The following is a 21,154-nucleotide window of genomic DNA, read 5'->3' as shown; positions in this document are numbered from 1 at the left end:
GTAACTCCATCTCTGCCCCAATCCCTCCTGCTCAGCTCACAAGAGGTCACCGTCAGTGTTGCAATGAGTCCTGATTGCTTTCTATGCATGAACATGTGTGTGTTTTGTGTGTTGCATGTACGTGCCTGTGCATGTGTATGTGTGTGCACAGTTCTATAACCTGCTTTTTGCAGCTAACCATGTACCACCAGGGTTTTTGCCATCATTTCATAGAGTGCACTCTTCATTTCTCACCACTGCATAACAAGACTCATGTGGGTACACCAAGTTCTCCTTACTAATGGACTCCATGCTATCTTGGGCTTCCCTGGTAGCTTAGACAGTAAAGAATCTGCCTGCAATGCAGGAGACCCAGATTCAATACCTGGGTAGGGAAGATCCCCTGGAGAAGGAAGTGGCAACCCACTCCAGTATTCTTTTTTTTTTATCTTAATAAAGTTTTTTTTTTTCATTTATTTTTATTAGTTGGAGGCTAATTACTTTACAATATTGTAGTGGTTTTTGTCATACATTGACATGAATCAGCCATGGAGTTACATGTATTCCCCATCCCGATCCCCCCTCCCACCTCCCTCTCTACCCGATCCCTCTGGGTCTTCCCAGTGCACCAGGCCTGAGCACTTGTCTCATGCATCCAACCTGGGCTGGTGATCTGTTTCACCCTAGATAATATACATGTTTCGATGCTGTTCTCTCGAAACATCCCACCCTCGCCTTCTCCCACTCCAGTATTGCCTGGAGAATTCTATGGACAGCGGAGCCTGGTGGGCTACAATCCATGGGGTCACAAAAGTCAGACACGACTGAGTGACTAACACTTTCACTGTCACACTTTCCCTGCTATCTGTAGTTTCTCTTTATTGTAAAATAAGTGACAAGAAAATATTAAACACATACATTTGTGTGTCTCTGAGAATCCCAATGGGATGGATGCACTGTTGAAGAGGAGCTAGTGCATCAGATGTATGTACACACATGCAAATGTACACACAAATGTATATACATATATGTTTAAGGAGAATCTGTCATATTACCTTAGAAAGAAGCAGTAATCACTTTCCTTAAACTTGCTAACACTAGTATGCAAATCTGTTTAATTTTGTCACCCTGATATATAATTTGCAGCTGTTAACTGCAACTCTTTGGGTCTAGTGCAGGTGGGCACCTTTTCTATATTTATTGAACAACTCTACTTACTATTGGCACAGTGGTAAAGAATCCACCTGTCAATGGAGGAGAAACAAGAGATGCATGTTTGATCCCTGGTCTGGGAAGATCCCCTAGAGAAGGAAATGGCAACCCCCTCCAGTATTATTGCCTGGAAAATTCCATGGACAGAGGAGTCTGGCAGGCTGCAGTCCATGGGGTTGGAAACAGTCGGACTTACTGAATGAGCACATATGCAAATATTTACTATCTACTTGCTTGTATTCTTTCTCCATTTTTCTTTTGGGTGATTTTTTTTCTTATTGGTGTGGAATTCTTTTATATATCATTAATATTAACCCCTTTGCAGTAACATATTTTGTAAGAATTTTCTTTTACTTCCCCTGTGGCTGACTGTTACTTTCTTTTAGCTTTGTTTATCATATCTTTCATTGCACAGAAGGATTTTAATTTCTATGTTGTCAGATGCATCAGACCTTTTCTTTACAGTTATTGCATTTTATGTCTGAAGATATATTCTTTATTCTTTCAAATCAAGATGACAAGAGATAATAAGATTCCAGAGCAAACGTTTCTAAAACTAGGCTCTATTGGGACACCCTTGTCCTATAGGATGGTGTTGGGTATTCTGTGGGAGGCAGAGGACTTGCCAGCAAACAATTAGGGGAAAGTTTGGTTTAGGTGAAGATAAGCCAGTAAGGTGCATTTTTTTAGTTTTGATACTTTTTTTTTTTTTGCAGAACTTCTCTGAATTTTAATATGTTAAGTTGCACTATGACATTCCTCCAGGCGATTATCATATACAGTGCCTTCCAGTCTAGTTGGTCAGACCATCTGTATCAGGAAACATCAAGATACAGCAAAAGCAGATGCCTGCAGGGCCGGGCAAGCAGCAGACAGAAGTGAAATAAGAAGAGCGGAGGCCAGTGGGAAGTGATCAGGTGTGTGGAACCCACACTCTAAAGAATGAGGCATTCTTGCTCACTTGTTTTAACACTGCTAGCCAAATCAAACACGCCTGCGGGCTGCACTTCTCCCATGGGCTGCCCCTTACAATCTCCTCATCCTAGAGACGCCACATGCTGAGGCACATGCCCTGATGAAGGCTGGTCCAAGCATTCAGACAAACTATTCCTTCCTTTCCTCTTAGGCTGAGGAACATAGGACGTAGTTCCTTCCTTTACTCGAGGCCCGCAGGGACCTGAGGTAGGGGGATTCCCAGTGCTCCGCCCAGCACCTGCAAGCACCTAGGGCCGTCTCCTCACTCCCCAAGCCTCAGCATTTTCATGTGGGGCAAATGAGAGAAGGGAATGATGGCAAATAAAGCATACCTGGCACCTACTGTAAAGCCCAGCACACAGCGGGCCTCCAAAAGCGTGTGTGCTGCATCTCCCCCTCCTCATTTCTCTGCCACCAGCCAGCTCACTGCCCAGTGCCTGGACAAAGAATACTGTGGGCCCACCGATTAAAAACATAATTAAGACCAAAGCGAGGGGACAAAAACAGAAATGAAATCCTCAGCAAGTCAGGGAAAATCAGGACTCCGGTGTCTGCACAAGTTGCTGGCTTTCAAGCACTGCAGGTCATTCCAGGGCTTTGGCGTGATTCTGTAGAGCAGCAGGCACCAGGCATGTGTATGGACACTCATGCTTCGGTGCTTCAGCTGTGAGTGAGGAGGAGCTGGACGGGGACGAGGGTTACTTCGGAAGGAGCCCATCTTCCCAGCCTCCCAGCCCTGGGCTAGTGATAAAGTAAAACAAACCGAGTGCTTCACATCCTGAGACTCCAAGGGTATTACCAACTCGGCTGCGGAGTACTAAACTTCCATCTGACCCAGGCGGCCTCACAGAGAAGTGGCAGGCCTGTGGTTTTCTTTCCCGAAGGGGATGGAAGTTTGCCGAGGCCGCTGTCCGAGGCCGCTGTCCTAGCCCTCGGGGGCCTGCCTACAGCCCTCGCCCTCACACGGCCCCGACACTCCTGAGCGTGTGACAGCAGGTGAGCTCAGCAGGCGCCAGCACCGAGCACCCCCGGGAGGCAGAGGAGCCCAGCAAGAGTCCCGCCGGGTCTCCATCTGCGGCAAGTCTCTGAGGCCTGGGAACGAGAAACAGCCTGGCTTTCTAGACCCCTTGGCCTCCTGGGACCCATGTTGCTCCAATGTTGTTAATATTCTTCCTCTCGTTAATAGTACTACCACACATAAACCACTACTGTTGTATTATTGCTTTCATCTCACGGTGGAAAAACATGGAAGTGTTAGTCACTCAGTCATGTCTGACTCTTGGCAACCCCATGGAGTGTAGCCCACCAGGCTCCTCTGTCCTTGGAATTCTCCAGGTAAGAATACTGGAGTGAGTAGCCTTTCCCTTCTCCAGGGGACCTTCCCGACCCAGAGATGGAACTCAGATCTCCCACACTGCAGGCGGACTCTTTGCTGTTCGATCCACCAGGGAAGCCCTATCCCACAGTATATATCCCCATATCATATATAATATGTAAGAAAAACACAACAGAGGTATCATTATGCATATATGTGTGTATATGAATATATATTTGGATTAATATATATTAATCCAAGTAGCAAACCATTAGTGGAAACTTTATCCATGCATGATCTCACTTCATTTTTACAACTACTCTAGGAATAAATACTGTCATTCTGCTAGAGAGGTAAAATAACTTGCCAGAATACACACAGCTAATAAGCCACAGCCTGATAGCTCAGTTGGTAAAGAATCTGCCGAAGTGCAGGAGACCCCGGTTAGATTCCTGGGTCGGCAAGATCCACTGGAGAAGGGATAGGCTAACCACTCCAGTAAACTTGGGCTTCCCTGCTGGCTCAGCTGGTAAAGAATCTGCCTGCAATGCGGGAGACCTGGGTTCGATCCCTGGGTTGGCAAGATCCCCTGGAGAAGGGAAAGGCTACCCACTCCAGTATCCTGGCCTGGAGAATTCCACGGACTGTATAAGCCATGGAGTCGCAAAGAGTCGGACACAACTGAGTGACTTGCACTTTCAATAAGCCACACAGCAAAGATACATACTTGATTCTTCCCAACTGGCTTCCGGCCAGTATGCTCTGCTACTGCCTACTCTGCTTTAGGAAAATTTCCATCTTGGCAAGTGGGGAAGTTCTAATAGAGGAGACAAAGCTGAACTCAGGGAGGAAGTAGATGGAGAAAAGTCACCCCATTAAGAGGAAAACTTTTTAAACTGCATGTTTATTTTGGCTGTGCCGCATCTTCACTGCTGCCAGGGCTTTTCTCTACTTGCAGTGAGTCGGGGGCAGCGACTCCTGTCCGGGCTTCTCCCTGTGGTGGCTTCTCTCACTGGAAGCGGAGCATGGGCTCTAGGGCCTGAGGGCTTCGGTAGTTGTGGTCCCAGGCTCTCAACAGTTGAGCCACGTGGGCTTAGCTGCTCTGAGGCATGGGGGATCTTCTCCGATTAGGGATCGAACCCGAGTCTCCTGCATTGGTAGGTGGATTCTTTACCACCAAGTCATCAGGGAAGCCCTATGAGGATGGCTTTTGAAAGAAGATACCATTTTTCTGATATGCCTCAAGAGTCCTTCTCACCACATACATGGGGGTTACAAGAAAGGCCACCAGGAAAACATTTTCCAGATCAGTAATTAGTTTATAACGTGGCTCCAAGTGAATCTCCCAGATGAATCATCAGTTCCAAGTCCCTCTGCCAGAAGCCAGGTACAGTGCTCAAGAAGAGAGCCAGACCCGAATCAAGCAGTAGTGATTTTACTGTCCCAAGGGGAGTCATAGAACACTTGTGATGATTTCTATCCAGAAGGACTTCACCAGAGCTGATAATCTTGGGCTGCAAGTGCTCAGCAAATGTTTAAGAATAACAAGAAAAATCAAAACCACACAGCTGCACTCCCTCAAACTCAAAGGGAATTTATCTTCTGTTTCTAGACTCCTCGTCTATCATCCTCTCTCTCCCCTACCCCCTCTGTCTTTCTCTTTCTCTCTCTCTTGGTCTGTCTCTCTTTGTCCCCCTCTGCTTCACAGAGTAAGACTGCACAGGACTGGTGCCAGGAGACAGACTTCTAGTGCAAAAGAATATATCTTGCAATGATGCAAAGTTGTACTAGAACACTAGGTGTCTTCCTCATTCAAGAGCTCTGACAATATTCCCATCCCACCAATTTACAATCCTTTTATTTTAGTCAAATGATGGACAGTCAAGGTCCCTGGAAACTGGACAGGCACTGGCACAGGGATTCACCATAGCTGACCAGAAGAAGCAGTCTTCTTAAAGATGCTGAGCTGTCCCTGAGGAAAATAGATCTGCTCTCCCCAGACATTCAACCCTGTCACTGGTCTTTCAGATGGACTTCACCAGAGCTGGTAATCCTGGGAATTATCATCAAGGCAAGGGAAGAGGGACCAACAGGGTCTGGGAGACTCATGTCTCCATGCTTTCCGTAACCCAGAGCTGTGCTGGCCCCTGAAGCTTAGCAGGAAGCAAGAGAGCTCAGTGTTTAAAACGGCTGGCTGAAGAGGCCAAGTTCAAATCCAAATGGGTCACTTTTATCTGCCTGTCCTTGGGGAAATTAACTCTCTATGCTCCAGTTTCTTCCTCAGGAGATTGAAGGGAATAAAGTCACCTACTTTATAAGATTGATGTGACGACCGAATGAAAAATGTGAGCCATCAGTATGACTCCAGCAGCCCCTTTGGAACAAAATTTCACCTATCCTCCATAAATCCCACATTCTCAAACATCACCTCTAAGTATGCAGCAGATGGTGGAAATGGGACAGCATTCCAATCATTAACAAGTTGAGGGGAAACTCCAGCTCTTGCTATTACACATGAGTCTCACTTCTCCCACCGCAGGCTCTGTATGCAGCCTGCAGGCCACATCCCAAGAATGAACCACATTCTTCCCTTGCTTCAGACTTTTGGATATTTTACAACAGTTAACAATGAAAAGGGAGGAAAGAAAGAGGCCTCGTTAATTAGCTCGAATTTGTGATACAGACCAGACATCTGCCCATCTGTACTGCTATTTACGGAGCTTATTGCTTAACCACCTAGCATTTTGCCAAAAGATTCAATTCTTTAATGAAACCTTACTTTGCTTGGTGATTAGGAACTCAAGCTCTGGACTATACAGCCTAGATTCAAGTAACTTGCTACTTCTTAACTGTGATTAAGTTACTCAATCTCCCTAAGCCTCCATTTCCTCATCTGTAAAGTAGAGATAAGAAGAGTATTTGCCTAATAAGGTGTTTGTTATTTTAAAAAAATCAAATGAGCTAACTATATATAAAGCTTTTAGCTCAATGTGTCACACATAATAAATGCTAAAACATAAAATAGTGGAAGCCAGTATTCATTCTTTCACTGCTCCAGCTGAAAGGTATATAAGTGACAGTCACTGTTTCAGGTTCTGGAGACTTAAAAGGCAGAGGTCTCTGCTTCCTGGATGCTCCAGTGGCTATGTTAGCATGTGTGACGATCAGAGTGGCCAGGGGAGCAGACTCTGTAATTGAGTTGCTTATGTATTTCCACTCGTACCATCAAATTGGAGAACGATGAAGAATCACAATCTAAAGGACAATGGGTCAAACGGATCTGCACAACGTCACCAAATGGCCATGACTCACATTTGAGCTGCATCCAGTTCACAATGGTCAGATGTTGACCATCCCACCCTGCCACCAGCTTTATCTACAACAGGGCTGGCACACAGGGGGACTTCTGAGCATACCACCCATTCCAGAAAGCCCTGACCATACCCATCCTTTGTGGATTAGAGAATATTAACTTTGGCGTTAGAAGACCTGGGTGGAATAAAATTCTAGCGCTACCACCATGAATAGGTACACTTTAGGATGAATTATGTAACTTTATGAGCCTCTGTGGACAATGAAGACAACGATTCCTTGCAGACCTCTGGCAGGACTGAAAACACTGCATGTTAAAGCTTGGTTCATGCCTGATACACAATAGATACTCAATCAGTGAAAGATGTTTTTAATGCTCTTTCTACCCTCTTTGGATGGCTGGCTTTAAATTCTCCAGTTTCATGTGAGATACTGACATGCATCTCTGAACAATAAGGAAAACCACAGAAAGCAATTCACAAAAGCCAGGTGAGCCTCAGACATGAGAAATAACTAGCTTGGGTCCGAGAATTCACGTGGGCAAAGCTGAGACTGAAGGTGATGGCCCTAACTCTGAACTCAGGCAGGCATGAATTAGGGCTTCCACCTAAGCCACTACCCAGCTACAAGTGTAAGGTCTGAATGGGAATGTCAGTCATTGGCATTCTCCACGCTCTCTCCCAAAGCTTACGGCAGACATTACTAGTAGACTACAGCACTCTTTCCTACTCTACCCCAGGCAGGCTCAGAATCAAGACTCCAGTCATGGTGTCCTATTTCACTGGCGAAACTCTGCCTTCCTTTTTTATTTTTTATACAGTCAGTTCTTGAAAGCTTATCCTCCTTGAAATTTATATCTGTTTCTTGATCTAACAGAATAACTGGATGTCCTAAAACTGCTTGACTTCATGTGACAAGGTTAGAAACACAAATACTCCCTTCCATATTCCACTCTGTTGAAAATGCCCTCAAGGCTCCTGTTTTATGATGAAGTAAAGGAGGAAGAGATATACATGACTAAAAATTATTTAAACTGAACTATGTGACAGGCTTTACACACCATGCTTTACAGGCATTACTTTAATCCTCTCAATAATCCTCTAAATTAGACAGACATTAGGCTTCCCATTTTATAAAAGGATAATTGAAGCCCAGGATACTGAAATCATTTGCCCAGTGCTACGTGCCCAGGCGCGGATGCCCCATTTCCCACTCAGATCTCTTGACATCCAAAGCTCATTCTCCTGTAGTGACTATCAAAGTCTGCAGAAGACCCCTTGTGTGAGGTTTGCTGACATCATATGGCCTTGAACCCTCTCTCCTCATGCCCTAAAAGAGCATTTGGTTCTTTCAGATGGTATTGCTCTTCATACTTGAATATGACTTTATATTCTTCTTTGATAACCTTTCAACAACCATAGGAATAGATAGAAAACATCATTGATTTCATCCTAGAAGCTAAATCTGGCCCTTAGAGTAAATTTTTAAAAAGGCAAAGTCCCTTTTCATGGCTCTTGGGGTGGAAATCTATGAGGAGAAATCAGCATAACCTGGCCCAGATCCCAGGGAAAACAGGCCATTTTCTAACACAGCTACCCAGACAATCAAAACCTGGGTAAAAAGACTCATGCCAAAGCCATAATAATCCTATTAGCTCTCTGCATTTGCATAGTATTTTATAATTGGCTCTTTTGCAAACAATGGTTATCTGATCTTCACCCAGACACTTAAGTTTTATAGATGAGGAAACAGAGACCTTGAGAGGTTAAATTCAGCATTAAATCAGACAGCTTGATCAAAAGGAAATATTTTGTTGACCCAGGTCCTCTCAGAACCAGACATTCTCACTGGCTCATCTTTCAGCGTCCTTTTCCTTTCTTTCCTTGCCTTTGCCTTCCCTTTAATCATTCCACCCAAATGCAGGTCATTCATCACAGGGAAATAGGTGCTGAAGTTGGAAACAATGGCTCTGGGACGACACACTGCCCTGTTTTTCTCAAGGTCACATAGTCCCCCTCTGGGCACCTCTACCTCTCTGGGGCATCGACTCCTTTTTCCTCTCCGCCAACCAGTTGCTCTGTTTGCCCCTCACACTTCAGCTTCCCTGGAGCCTATTTCAGACTTGATGCAATGTAAGAGCCTCTACAGACCTCATGGACTGTAGCCGCCAGGCTCCTCCATCCATGGATTTCCCAGGCAAGAATACTGGAGCAGGTTGCCATTTCCTACTCCAAGGGATCTTCTCAACCCAAGGACTGAACCAGCATCTCTCATGTCTCCTGCATTGGCAGACAGGTTCTTTACCATTAACACCACCTGGGAAGCCCCATATCCCCACTAGGTACTAAACGTGTAGTGTACAGAACAGTATAATGTAGCAGCTCAGAACATGGTCCTTAGAGCCAGGCAGGAAGAGATATGAATCCCAGCTAAACCCCTTAGCAGATAGGAGCCCTTCAATTTCCACATATATGAAACAGAGATCTTAACACCTATTCTGAGGATTATTCATTTCACAGATATTTATCAAGTATCAACTATATACTAGGACTGTTCTATATGCTGAGGATACAATGATGAACAAGACAAAGCTCCCCTCCACACACACACACACACACACACACTCATTCACACACAGACGTTACCAACATTCGTTAAATCAAAGGAAGCCATTACATTAGCAGAGTGATTCGCAAACTTCGAAAATCAAATGGGGAGATGTTTAAACTCCCTTTTCCCTGGTCACACTCCATACCAGTTCCATTAGAATGTATGCTGGTGGCAATTAGTCATCAGAGTGTATTCAAGATCCTCATGTGATTTCACTGTGCAAAGTTTGGAACCCATCACGTTAGCAACAGACACTCCAAGACTTCTGCTTTTGCATCCTCACCTGCATTCTAGCTAAACACCAGCACCTCATTCATTCTAACCAGAGGCTGGGCAATGCCAGGCATAGCTAGCTAGTGGGCATTTAAGTTTGCAATTAAAAAGATATCTTATCAAAAGAACGGGACGTCGTGTGCATTGACTCATTGGTTTAGATCAACTGTGCTTGAGTTTTCTTCTTCACAATTCATGAGGCACTTGTGAATTAGTGCCATGATAGTTATGAAGGTCAACCTGAAACAGCCTCTTCACTCAGTCTCTTGGCTGCTAAACTCTTTCTCAAACGTAGGTTTCTCAAAGATTTACAGAGTTTGTAGATATGCGTCATGAACCACTAAATCAGAGATCCCATTCTCTCCAAAGTATCTCTTGTTTATTGAGGAGACTCTCAACCCCAAAGGGGATCTGAGTTTACAGTGTTGAGATTAAAAAGTGGACAATTTCAGAGACTGACACCTTAACTATTCTCACCACTAAAAATGGATCAGGTTTGACCTATTTCCTTCCAGGGAGAAAAAGCTTCAGAGTTATTTAAGAAGAAGCACTGCTACTTTCATGGGAAACAAACGAATAAGCCTTCTGCTGTCCCGAGGAGCCCTTGGGGTTCATGATCCTTATACCACGTGGCCAGCCCAGGCCTTCAATTAACACGGGGCTGTGCCCACTCAAGTAAAAGTAGGCATCATCTCACCGTGCTGTTTTCTATCAGATGACCAAGGGAAAAGACAGATTTTTTTTTCTTTTGTAGTGTAAACCAACCTGCAAAAGGATGGTTGTTTTATATTGACTTTTCATCAAGTTGTTGATGGATTCAAAGAGCCGTCTCATGGATTCTTCAAACTCCATCTGCTCCTTGCCTTCGTAAAGCCTGAAAGAAGACACATCTGAATCATTTCTCAAACCAACGAGCAATACCTTTGAAAGAATGTGCCAGCTACAAACTTGATTTGAAACTGAGAAAGGTGTGGAGATCTGGACTTACGGGGCGGGGGCTGGTTCAGCAGTGGCTGCTTGCATGGTCCTCTCAGGGGGAACCCAGGTCCACAAACACAACAGATACCTTTCAACTAACTTGACATAATAAATCATCCCCCTCCTGCCTTTTATTTAAACCCTGAAGAATCTCAAAGGAATGAAACTCGTCCAAGCTGAAGGGACATTAATAATTTCATCCTTCTTGAAGAATCAGAGGGAGACTTGTCATCACGTTTTCAAAGTATTCTGGAAGCATCAAGGAGAAATATTTTCAAACATGCTGCCCTTCCCCTTAGCCACTGCCCACTTGTGGGATGAACACGGTCATACCTCCTGTACGTCAGGGGATATCATTCTCCCTGCCCTCTCATTTCAGGAGTGCACTGAGGACCTAATTTAAAACTTTTGTTCCTCTGATTATAAAGTTCCTACATTGATATTGTTTTTAAAAAAATGCATTACTTATGAAGTGAGATTCCTCATCAACCCTACTGTAAAATTAGTAATTATTAAGGATGGATCCTATCCCTGGATCAGCAAGATCCCCTGGAGAAGGAAATGGTAATCCACTCCAGCACTGTTGCCTGGAGAATTCCATGGACAAAGAAGCCAGGCAGACTAGAGTCCATAGGCTGGCAAAGACTCAGACGTGACTTAAGCGACTGAGCATGAGCACAAAGGCCAGATACCCTTGCACAGATTCTCAAAGTCTGTCTGATGTACACAGGTGACTTTTTATAGAAACAATCCCCTGGTATAAAATCAGTCCTTAGGCCCCCGGGTTTCAGCACCCTTGTGGACCAACCTTGGCATGTTGTTCAGCCCAAGGCCTCTCCACACAAGCCTTTATCACCAACTGGTGAAAAATCTGCAGCCGAGTCTGTGGCATGCTGGGCAAGACACAGAGCAGGGCGCGCCTGTCCCCCACTCAGATAAAGAGGTGTCCTGTCACAGCCCTCCACAGCCCAGCCCGGGGCTGCCCGCTGCCCGGGAGGCGCCCTGCTCAGATACGCCCGGCACACTCTGCAGGGCTTTGTCCCCTCCCGCAGTCACAGGCTGGGCAGTGCCGCCGCCACCTCGCTCTGTCTCTGCTCCATGCTCGCCCAGCCTCTCACCTGCTTTTCTTCAAGCTCCTGTTCTATTTCCTTTCTCACTCAAAGTGGGTGTGTGTGTTTTTCTTCTTCTGGGTATCATTCGCTCTCTCTGTCAGTCTGTATGTTTATCTTCTTTGCTCTCTCTCCTCTCCGACTTCATCGCTCTTTTTAGCCACTGTCTCTGTCTCCTTCTCTTTTTCCCTAAGTAGCCCCTTCCTAAAGCCTCCTGAAGTAAGAAGCTTAAGGGGAAGCCAAAATGCTTCAATCCAGTACAGGGATCCAGAAATTGCTGCTAACTTTCTAGGTATCTAGTTCAAGGTCATAGCGACAAGGCTGTGAGAGAAACCAGGAGTTCTAAGGCTTCCCTCCTTCGTGCTCCCTCACCCCTCCCCTTCCTCCTCCTCCTCCTCTTCCCTTTTCCCCTCTACTACACCTCTCAGTCCTGAATCACAGAGGCTCTGTCATAGAGAATATGTTTTGCAGTCAGTCAGCCTGGGTTCCAATCTCTAATCTGCCCAGGACTAACTGAAGCCCTTATTAATAACAGCAAACATAACAGCGCATCACTCTGCCTCCAGGCACTGTCTGTGTTACTAAATCACACACCTTCATCCCACACTATGGTAAGTGACCCATCCTTATCCCCACTTTACAGATCAATGACTTCAGCAACATGCGCAAGGGCTCCATACCAGAAGTGCTGGAGCCAGAATTCAGACCTGGCCATTGGCTCCTGGGCCTGGCCACTCCATCACTTTGTCCACCACTGGACTGGATGCCTCACTACTGGTCTTAATTCCTGTAAGCCACAGTTTCTCACCTACGAACGCAGGCTGTGCCAGAACTGCGTCCAAGGACTGTGAGGAGACCAGCTCACACATGTGACCTGCTGGGCACATGCTGGGTCCTGGTTAAGTGTCAGCTGCTGTTAGTTGTTGGAATAGGAGTATTGTACAAATAAAGACATGAACTCTCAATAGACTGAATGCTGCCCAAATCCCATCACAGTGGAAAAGATGAGATGGGGTTTGGCAGGAAGGAAGGAACTGCGTGCGTACTAAGTCGCTTCAGTCATTTCAAACTCTTGGTGGCCATATGGGCCATTGCTCACCAGGGTCCTCTGTCCATGGGATTCTCCAGGCAAGAATACTGGAGTGGGTTGCCATGCCCTCCTGCAGGGGATTTTCCCAAGCCAGGGATAGAACCCGGGTCTCTTACATCGCCTGCACTGACAGACGGGTTCTCTACTACTAGCACCACCTGAGAAGCCTGGCAGGAAGGCAGGCAGGGTCCTAACTCACAGCGGGGGTACTTTCCTCCTTATGAGATGGTACTATGAGATTTTCTTTGTGCCTAAAGCTAAGCTAATGGATGGTCCTTCCCCCAAGGCTTTTGCCTTGAAACCCCTTACTCTTTCCTCTAACCACAGCTGCCTGAAAACATTTAATAAATGACACTGTAATTTCTGTTACTGGTCTATGGTGTCTTCCTCCCACATTTAACACCCAGATGTGGCTGTCCGTGGTGAACATATCATTATTTACATCATTATCTACTATATATGGCCTCTCTGTAAGGCACACGTATTTGTATGCTTCTGGGCGCATGTGTGTGCGGGGGATCCCACCAGGTCCTCTTTTTTGGACCATCTGTACTGCCCACAGCAATGGCCTCCAGCAGCTTCCTCCTGCTGGTGGACCCTGCCCACCCCCATCCCCCCTCCCACAATTGACTAGTCCATGACAGAACTCATCATTTTTAACAGAAAAACACAGAAATGGGCTGTGTTAGGACTCATACCAGGCAGTGCTCAAGGGGGAAAGTTCATGAACTCTCGCTGAAGAGATATTTGAGGGTACTATGATTCCCGGCATCCCTGTGTCTAGTTATTTAACACATTTTGGATTTTATGAGCTGCACAAACTATTCTTCCAATAACTCCCTATTTTACTTAGATTAGCCCTGGTTGGGTTCACTGAAACTCTCTCCGGTCAGAACTCTGCAGGATGAGAGAGGTACCTGCCTGCAGCTCCCTGGGGTTCTAACCCAAGAGCTGCTGGGGAGACCAGCGAGCACTGGGCCCACGCTTCCTGCTGTGCAGATGACGAGACTGAGGGTCTGAGTGGGGCAGAGACTCAGCTTTGCCACCATCTTGTAAATGGTACTGACTAAGGTGGGAAGGCAAACAGACTTTTAGGTTGTAAGACCAAGTCAAGGCCTTCTACTCAGAGTTCAGCTTTGTGGGAAACTTGAGTTTTGTTTCTACCAGCAGGACAGACGTGATCTGCTCAAGGTCACAGGCTGCACCAGTGGCAGGGCTAGACCAGAACTCAGCACTCTTCTCTTTCCACGCTCTGAGACTCTAACAGGACAGCAGAGATGACACAGATCTCACAAGGCCAAGATTGGGGCACCTGCCTCTGTGGGAATTTGGGCTGCTCCCTGCTATCCACCTTACAGGTTAAGCACCTTAATATCACATTCCAGTCAAGTGGAAATACAATCTACAGGTGCCAAAGTTTTATAAAGAATAAGAAACAATCCTGTGGGGAAATGGCTTGCATTTTTTAAAATTTATTTTTGCATGGAGGATCATTGCTTTACAATAGGATCACTTGCTTCTGCCATACAACAACGTGAATCAGCCATAGATATACATATGTTCCTTCCCTCGAACCTCTCCCCCGCCCCCCACCATCCCACCCCTCTAGGTTGTCACAGAGCACCAGGCTGAGCCCCCTGCGTCATACAGAAACTTCCCACTGGCTATCTATTTTACATATGGTAATGTCTACTTTTCAGTGCTATTCTCTCAATTCGCCCAAACCTTTCCTTCCTCCACTGTCCGAAGTCTGTTCTCTATGTGTGTGTCTCTATTCCTGCCCTGCAAAGAGGTTCATCAGTACCATTTTTCTAGATTCCATATATATGTATTAATATATAAAATTCATTTTTCTCTTTCTGACTTACTTCACTCTATATAACAGACTCTAGGTTCATTTACCTCACTAGAACTGACTCAAATGTATTCCTTTTTATGGTTGAGTAATATTCCATTGTATATATGTACCACACTTCTTTATCCATTCATCTGTTGATGGACATCTAGGTTGCTTCCATGTCCTAGCTATTGTGAATAGTGCTGCAATGAACATTTGGGTGGGAGTAAAACCTAAACAGACATTCCTCCAAAGAAGTCATGCAGATGTCCAACAAACACAGGAAAAGATATTCAATATCACTCATTATTAGAGAAATGCAAATCAAAACTACAATGAGGTACTACCCCACACCGGTCAGAAAGGCCATCATCAAGAAATCTACAAACAGTAGAGAGGGTGTAGAGAAAATGGAACCCTCTTGCACTGTTGGTGGGAATCTAAATTGATACAGCCACCATGGAGAACAGTACGGAGGTTCCTTTAAAAAACTAGGAGTAAAACTACCACAAGGCCCAGCAGCCCCGCTTCTGGGCACACACCCTGAGGAGACCATAAACGTTTGGCTTGTGTCGCACAGGGGCTACACCATCGAGCCAAACCGTCGCAGTCTTATCAGTCCTGTCTGTCTGTGTGTGTGTGTGAACTTTTAAGCCTGGGCTTTTATTTGGTGGGAATGGGAAGAACAGGTGAAGAAAATGACTACAGTTGGGAAGAAGAAAGGAAGTAAAAAACTAGTAAAGAACTTTGCTGCCTAGCTAGACTCCTCCATAGACTGGCCGTGTAGCCTCAGACAAATTATATCTCTGAAACTTAACCTTTCTTGTTGATAAAACAGAGACATGATGCCCATTCAAAGGGTTATTTTGAGGTGAAAAAAAGTGAGATGATGTCTCTCAAGTGCTTAGTATTGTAACTGGCACTTAATAAATGTTAAGTAAATATCAATAATTCCTGGTGTTGATTTCTGAGCACAGAAGTGATCATATTGGCAAGCTCTCTGATCTGAGTGCACATAAACAAACAGTATTTCTTAGAAAGAGTAAGGAAAAATGCATAAAGGTTTTAGATTATAGGGAAGAAATTAAACTGATGGGGATGCAGGGGCAGGGCACATTCAGGACTGTGGCTCCCCTCCTGAGAAACGTGAAGAGAAAAGAAAAATAATGCCTCATCTGTCTGCAAGGTTTGAATGTAGCCTTGCAGTCAAGGGCACAGCAGATGTAGTTTCAAGGTCCTTCTTTAGCATTTGTTCTCTGTATATAGCTTCAGGAGGGAAACATTTTTTCTGGCTTCAGAACACCTAGAAACCAGCGGATTCTGCCAGGGAACAAATTATTGAAGGGCCCGAAGGCCCTGACCACAAGAAAAACTGGAACAACCTGCGAGGCGCTGTTCTGGGGCAAGCGAGTCGGATCACAGAGGCACTCCGCTCCCAGGGCTTAGACAAATACAGCGACGCCTGACTGGCATGTGATTCATTAAGGAGACGCCGTGCACAGCTGAGTGCTCACCACACGCAAACAGGGCCCCACAGGGTGCGCACAGCGCTCCGCACCTCCTCCTCCACGCAGGCACACAGCCTCAGCCGAGAATGGGGGTGCCAACCTCAGGCCAGCAGCCCAGGGAAGTAGGGTTGAACCAGGGCAACCTCAGCCTGCAGAAAGCCAGGAGGAAGATTCAACTTGGAATCCAGGGTGCAGGGTTTCCCGGGCCCTGGCCCCTTTTCATTTCTATACCTTGTACCTCAGCCACCTCCCGCTCATCTAAGCCACATTCCCTGGCATCCTCCTGACTTCCTACGCACCTCCGGGAAGCAATATAGACACTTAAGTAAGACTGCATACTTTCAACCCCTGCTCTGCCACTTACCAAGTGGGCGATCTTGGCTAAACGTCTTCATTTCTAGAAGGTTCAGTGTTCTCATTAGTAAAATGATACTAGCCCCACACAGTTGCCCTACCTTAAAATAAAACATGTAAAGCAATTAACAGAGTGCCTAGTACACCGTTAACAATAAATACTAGCTATTGTTATGTAGTACCACCGTTTTCTTCTGGAACCACTCCTTTTTGCTACCTAAAGCCATAGGAGGAAGAAACCAGAAACTTCATAAAAGCAACTGCTGATGTTTGAGCCCCTCCTATGTGCCAGGCACTGCGATGGAGATAAACAGAGTAAGACTCAGTCTCCATCCCTAAGAAGGCATGAGGCCAACCAATAGGTAAATAATGCACTGCTGTACAGTGAGAACGACTGAACAATGAAAGTTTAATATTACTCCTGAGTGACTCCTAAGGGCAGGCACTGCGCTCATTTTTTCACGTGGATTCGCTACTTTGACAGAGGTTATTATTATCCACATCTTACCCAGGAGAAAGAGAGAAATTAAAGAGGCATGAAGAGGGGAATGGAAGCCGAGGAGAGAGAACGGGCTCCAGCAGACACTGGGCCCAGTGAGCCTCCTGCCAGAGGCCCTCTCAGTCCTCAGCATCCTGCCCCAGCCACGCCGTCACCACGGCCTGCCTCCCCGCCTCCTTCCTCCCCCGGAAGTCCCGGAAAGGCCCAGGGTTAGACCTGCTTCCCTCACCAGGTCACATCTTTTGCCTAAACTTGCTCTTGGCAAGACACACACCTGACTCATTTCACAAGTGCCTGGGAGCAGAACCAGATTAATTAGAAAGTTTTTAAAATGAAAACTTTATTTTAAATGTCTCTATGATCTTACATGAAACTGAGCAAAATTACTCAAATGAGTAAAATTACTTAACCAATGAGGTTTAACACCACACCATACAAATCAAGACACTTGTGTGACCCCCGTGATGCTAGACGCATGAGGAATACTGTAGAAGGGAGGCCACTAACGCAGTGAATTTCCCTAGATGAATGGTATGCACTGCAACAGCATTTAATGCAGACTGCCATGGTGAGCGAGGTTTCCTTGTTCAAATACGTCATTCTTTATCATCACTACGTGCCAGTGTTCTCCACTGGAATATAAGACCCAAGCAGGCAGAGATAAAGGCTAAGTTTGTCATCACATCCCCATGACTAGCAATAGGTTTGAAACATCAAACATGAGTTTTAAACAAATGCATCAGCAAATGATAAAATTATTAAATGAATAAAACTTAGCACATTCAATGTAGCTATACAGAAATGTCATATGAATCCAGGTTATAGCAGTTCAGCTGATTCTAACGGTACCTAAACAACATCTTAAGGATGGTATTAACAGTCAACTTCTGCTACACTACCTTTATTATTATTACTTTTATCACTAAGACAAATAATGCTGACAATAGCTACCATTTATTAAGCATTCACTATGCACCAGGCACTCTACTAACTCAGCTAGTAAACGGCAGAGTCAGAATTTGAGCCCGAGTGTCTGGATCCAAATTTCACCCCTTTAACCACTAGGCACTGGGCTTCCCAGGTGACGCTGGTGGTAAAGAATCTGCCTGCCAATGCAGGAGACACAGTAGATGCAGGTTGGGAAGATCCCTTGGAGAAGGAAATGGCAATCCACCCCAGTATTCTTGCCTGGAAAATCCCATGCACAGAGGAACCTGTTGGGCTACAGTCCACTGGGTCGCAAAGAGTTGGACACAACTGAGCACAGAGACCACACAACCTCTAGGTAACACTGCCTCCAGGAACAGAGCCAAGTAAGAGCAGGTTTCCGGGAACCGGAATAAGTCACAGTAGACAGGATAGCATCATTCACCCCTAGGATGAGTTCTGGGACTGTCTAGGGAAGTTAGATGGTTCTAACCTTTTTCTGTTCAAGCCCTAAATCCAAGCTTACCTAACTGATGCCCCTACCAGAGCCAATAATTCAGTCTATTGCAGGGGGTGTAAATTAGTGACTCTACAAAAACAACCATTAAGCCATTCATACTTTCAGAAGAGTAATTACTCTGAAAAATTCACAGCCCTCTAGGACCAGAAGCTACCTACCTCTCTGTCTCTGTCTCTTGTCTCTCTCTCCCCACTCCCCCACAATTTGGGATAAAGAAAAACTGCAGCCAAACCAGCGGCTAAGTCTATCTAAAAATCATCCTTGCCTTTATTGATCGTACTTATAGAAAGAAACGCCTCAGTGCACTCAGCAGTCACACTTAAATCAAAGCAACAGAGCTGAAAAGGGATCATGAAGAGATGCTCCTCTCTCCTATCCTGCTGTTCCCCACATGGCCATCACCACCATCACCACCCCTTCTCTTACCACCGAGGTCTATGGATCTGAACTGAATCATAAACTGCAGATTAAGACACGGAATTTTTGTGTGATGAGCCTGGAGTGAGTTGTCCAGCTCAACACTGACCAGAGAAAATTTTGTTCTAAGCATACCAAAAGTTGAAATGTAAGGAGTTGTTCTCAGAAGAGAAAGAAAAAAGCTGTGTTAGAAAGGAACTCTATAAGGAAAGGCTAGGATAACTCTAAAGGAAGGGCCAGGAGAAGGGCTAGGGTTTAACACAAAGCAGCCAGTGGGAACTGTCAAGCAGCTCTGGTGGCAGAGTATTCCATGCGGACTTGACTGAATTGAATGTAACCAGCTGTCCGTAGGCTGGGCTCAGACTTGTTCCTGGTGCCAATCCTTTTGTCCTGGACAAAATTCTTTCTACTTGAGCTGTTACTTCTCCAGAATCTGACATTTGAGAAGGGATTGCCCCTTAAGGCAAACTGCAAAGAAGTTTCCCTAAACAGGCTTCTTCCTGTAAATCACCCCAGGGGAAGAATGATTTGTAGATAAGTGGGGGAAAAAAAAAAAAGCTCAACATGTGGGGATCCTGTTTTGAAAAATGTCTAGAATGAATGCACACAAATTAATGCAATCACTGAAGAAAAACTGCCTCAGGTATAAGGTTTAAGCATAAACAGCCTAAATTAAAAAAAAAAAATAGAAGTCAACAATATGGAAGAAATGAAAGAAAAACAATCCATCTAAAACATTCACTTTACTTTTAAAATATGGCAACCCTGTGTAATAAATTAATAGTAAGTAGGTAATAAAGTGCAGGCAAAAGCCTTGAAAAGAACTCTAAGCTATGAATAGAGTGTGATGTGTGCCCTGTGTCATCTTTCATTCTACTGAGAGGCGCTGCAGCCTTTACATAATTTGGCAGAAAGAACTAAGATGCCTAAGTCTGCACTTAGGTAAATTTCTCCATTAGCATGGAAAATGGTGTTCAGGGTCTCTTCCCTCAAAATAATTAGAAATTGAGTGTTCCCAAAACAATGTTCCTAAGGATAGAAATAAACACACACACACAATTTTCCATGGTTTCAAGACATATAGAGAAAAATATTCATTACATCATTTACTTGAAAGAGAAGCTAATACTCAGCAAATTTCTTCCAGCTCTTTCTCTCAGGCCAAGTTGATTTGAAAAGTTTTGGTACTAAAAAGAAATTAGGTCTTGACTGCTTCTCTTACCGTATCTTTCTTTAGTTTCTTAATGACCCGGGAAGTGTTCCTTGAAAAAGATACCTTTTTTCAAAATTTGATTCAAATGTAGTTGAGTTACAATATTATGTTAGATGTACAACATAATGATTCAGTATTTTTTGCAGATTATACTCCATTAGAGATTATTACAAGACAATGGGTATAATTCCCTGTGCTATGCAGTATAACCTTTCTGCGTATCTGTTTTATATGTAATGGTTGCGTCTGTTGATGCCATATCCCTGACTTGTCCTTCCCGCGCCTCCTTCTCCCTTAGGTGACCATGCGATTGTTTTCTATGTCTGTGAATCTGTCTTGCAGATATATTCACTTGTATTATTTTTTATACTCTACATATAAGTGATAACATATAGTATTTGTCTTTCTCTGAATTATTTTGCTAAGCTTACTATTCTCTAGGTCATAACAGAAAAATAAGTTGCATAATGATTATACACATGTGCACACACACACATGCTTAGTAAAGTCTATACATTAAGTTGATCATTTCATTACCTCTTAGAAAAGGAATTCTGTATATCAACAATCCCTTTATACATTTTGATATTATAATCTGATTTTATAACAAGTAAGTATCACCTTTAATTTAAGAAGAGCTATCTACTCTTTGGGGGTGGGGAGGGCGAGTGAATGTTTCTTGCCTTCCAGTTCCTTTCTATTGTTACAACAAACCTTTTCCCCAGAGTCTTTCCTGAATTTTCTCCTTCTCATCATGGGAACTGGAGCTGGAGCAGGAGATGCAGTTCAAGACCACACACCTGGAGGCAGATATCCCTTCACGATCATGAGATCAAGATGCTGATTTCTACTTCTTGGTTCATGGCATGGACTGAAGCTAGAGAGACACTTGCCTGAGAAATGTCAAGCAGTATTACTCTAAATGGTGATCATGCCAAAACCATCTGAACTTTGCCCTTTTAGTCTGTAGCGTCCCGAGAAGTATGATTAACCCCAGATTAACCCCTGATTAACAAGATTAACCCC

The 21,154-nt window shown here is 44.7% G+C and overlaps 1 protein-coding gene across 2 annotated transcripts in view; it reads right to left on the bottom strand.

Annotated features, from left to right (window-relative positions):
* Positions 1-21,154, bottom strand: part of DOCK2 (dedicator of cytokinesis 2) — a 484,628-nt gene that overhangs the window by 343,433 nt on the left and 120,041 nt on the right. For both annotated transcript variants that reach the window (XM_043887430.1, XM_043887429.1), the window contains exon 23: positions 10,442-10,550. In XM_043887430.1, the coding sequence (XP_043743365.1) occupies positions 10,442-10,550 (109 nt within the window). The remainder of the gene's footprint in view (positions 1-10,441; positions 10,551-21,154) is intronic.

This window comes from Cervus elaphus, chromosome 25, assembly GCF_910594005.1.
Source record: "Cervus elaphus chromosome 25, mCerEla1.1, whole genome shotgun sequence".
Lineage (NCBI taxonomy): Eukaryota > Metazoa > Chordata > Mammalia > Artiodactyla > Cervidae > Cervus > Cervus elaphus.
Note: the sequence above shows the minus strand (reverse complement) of the source record. Positions and strands in the feature narration are given on the sequence as shown.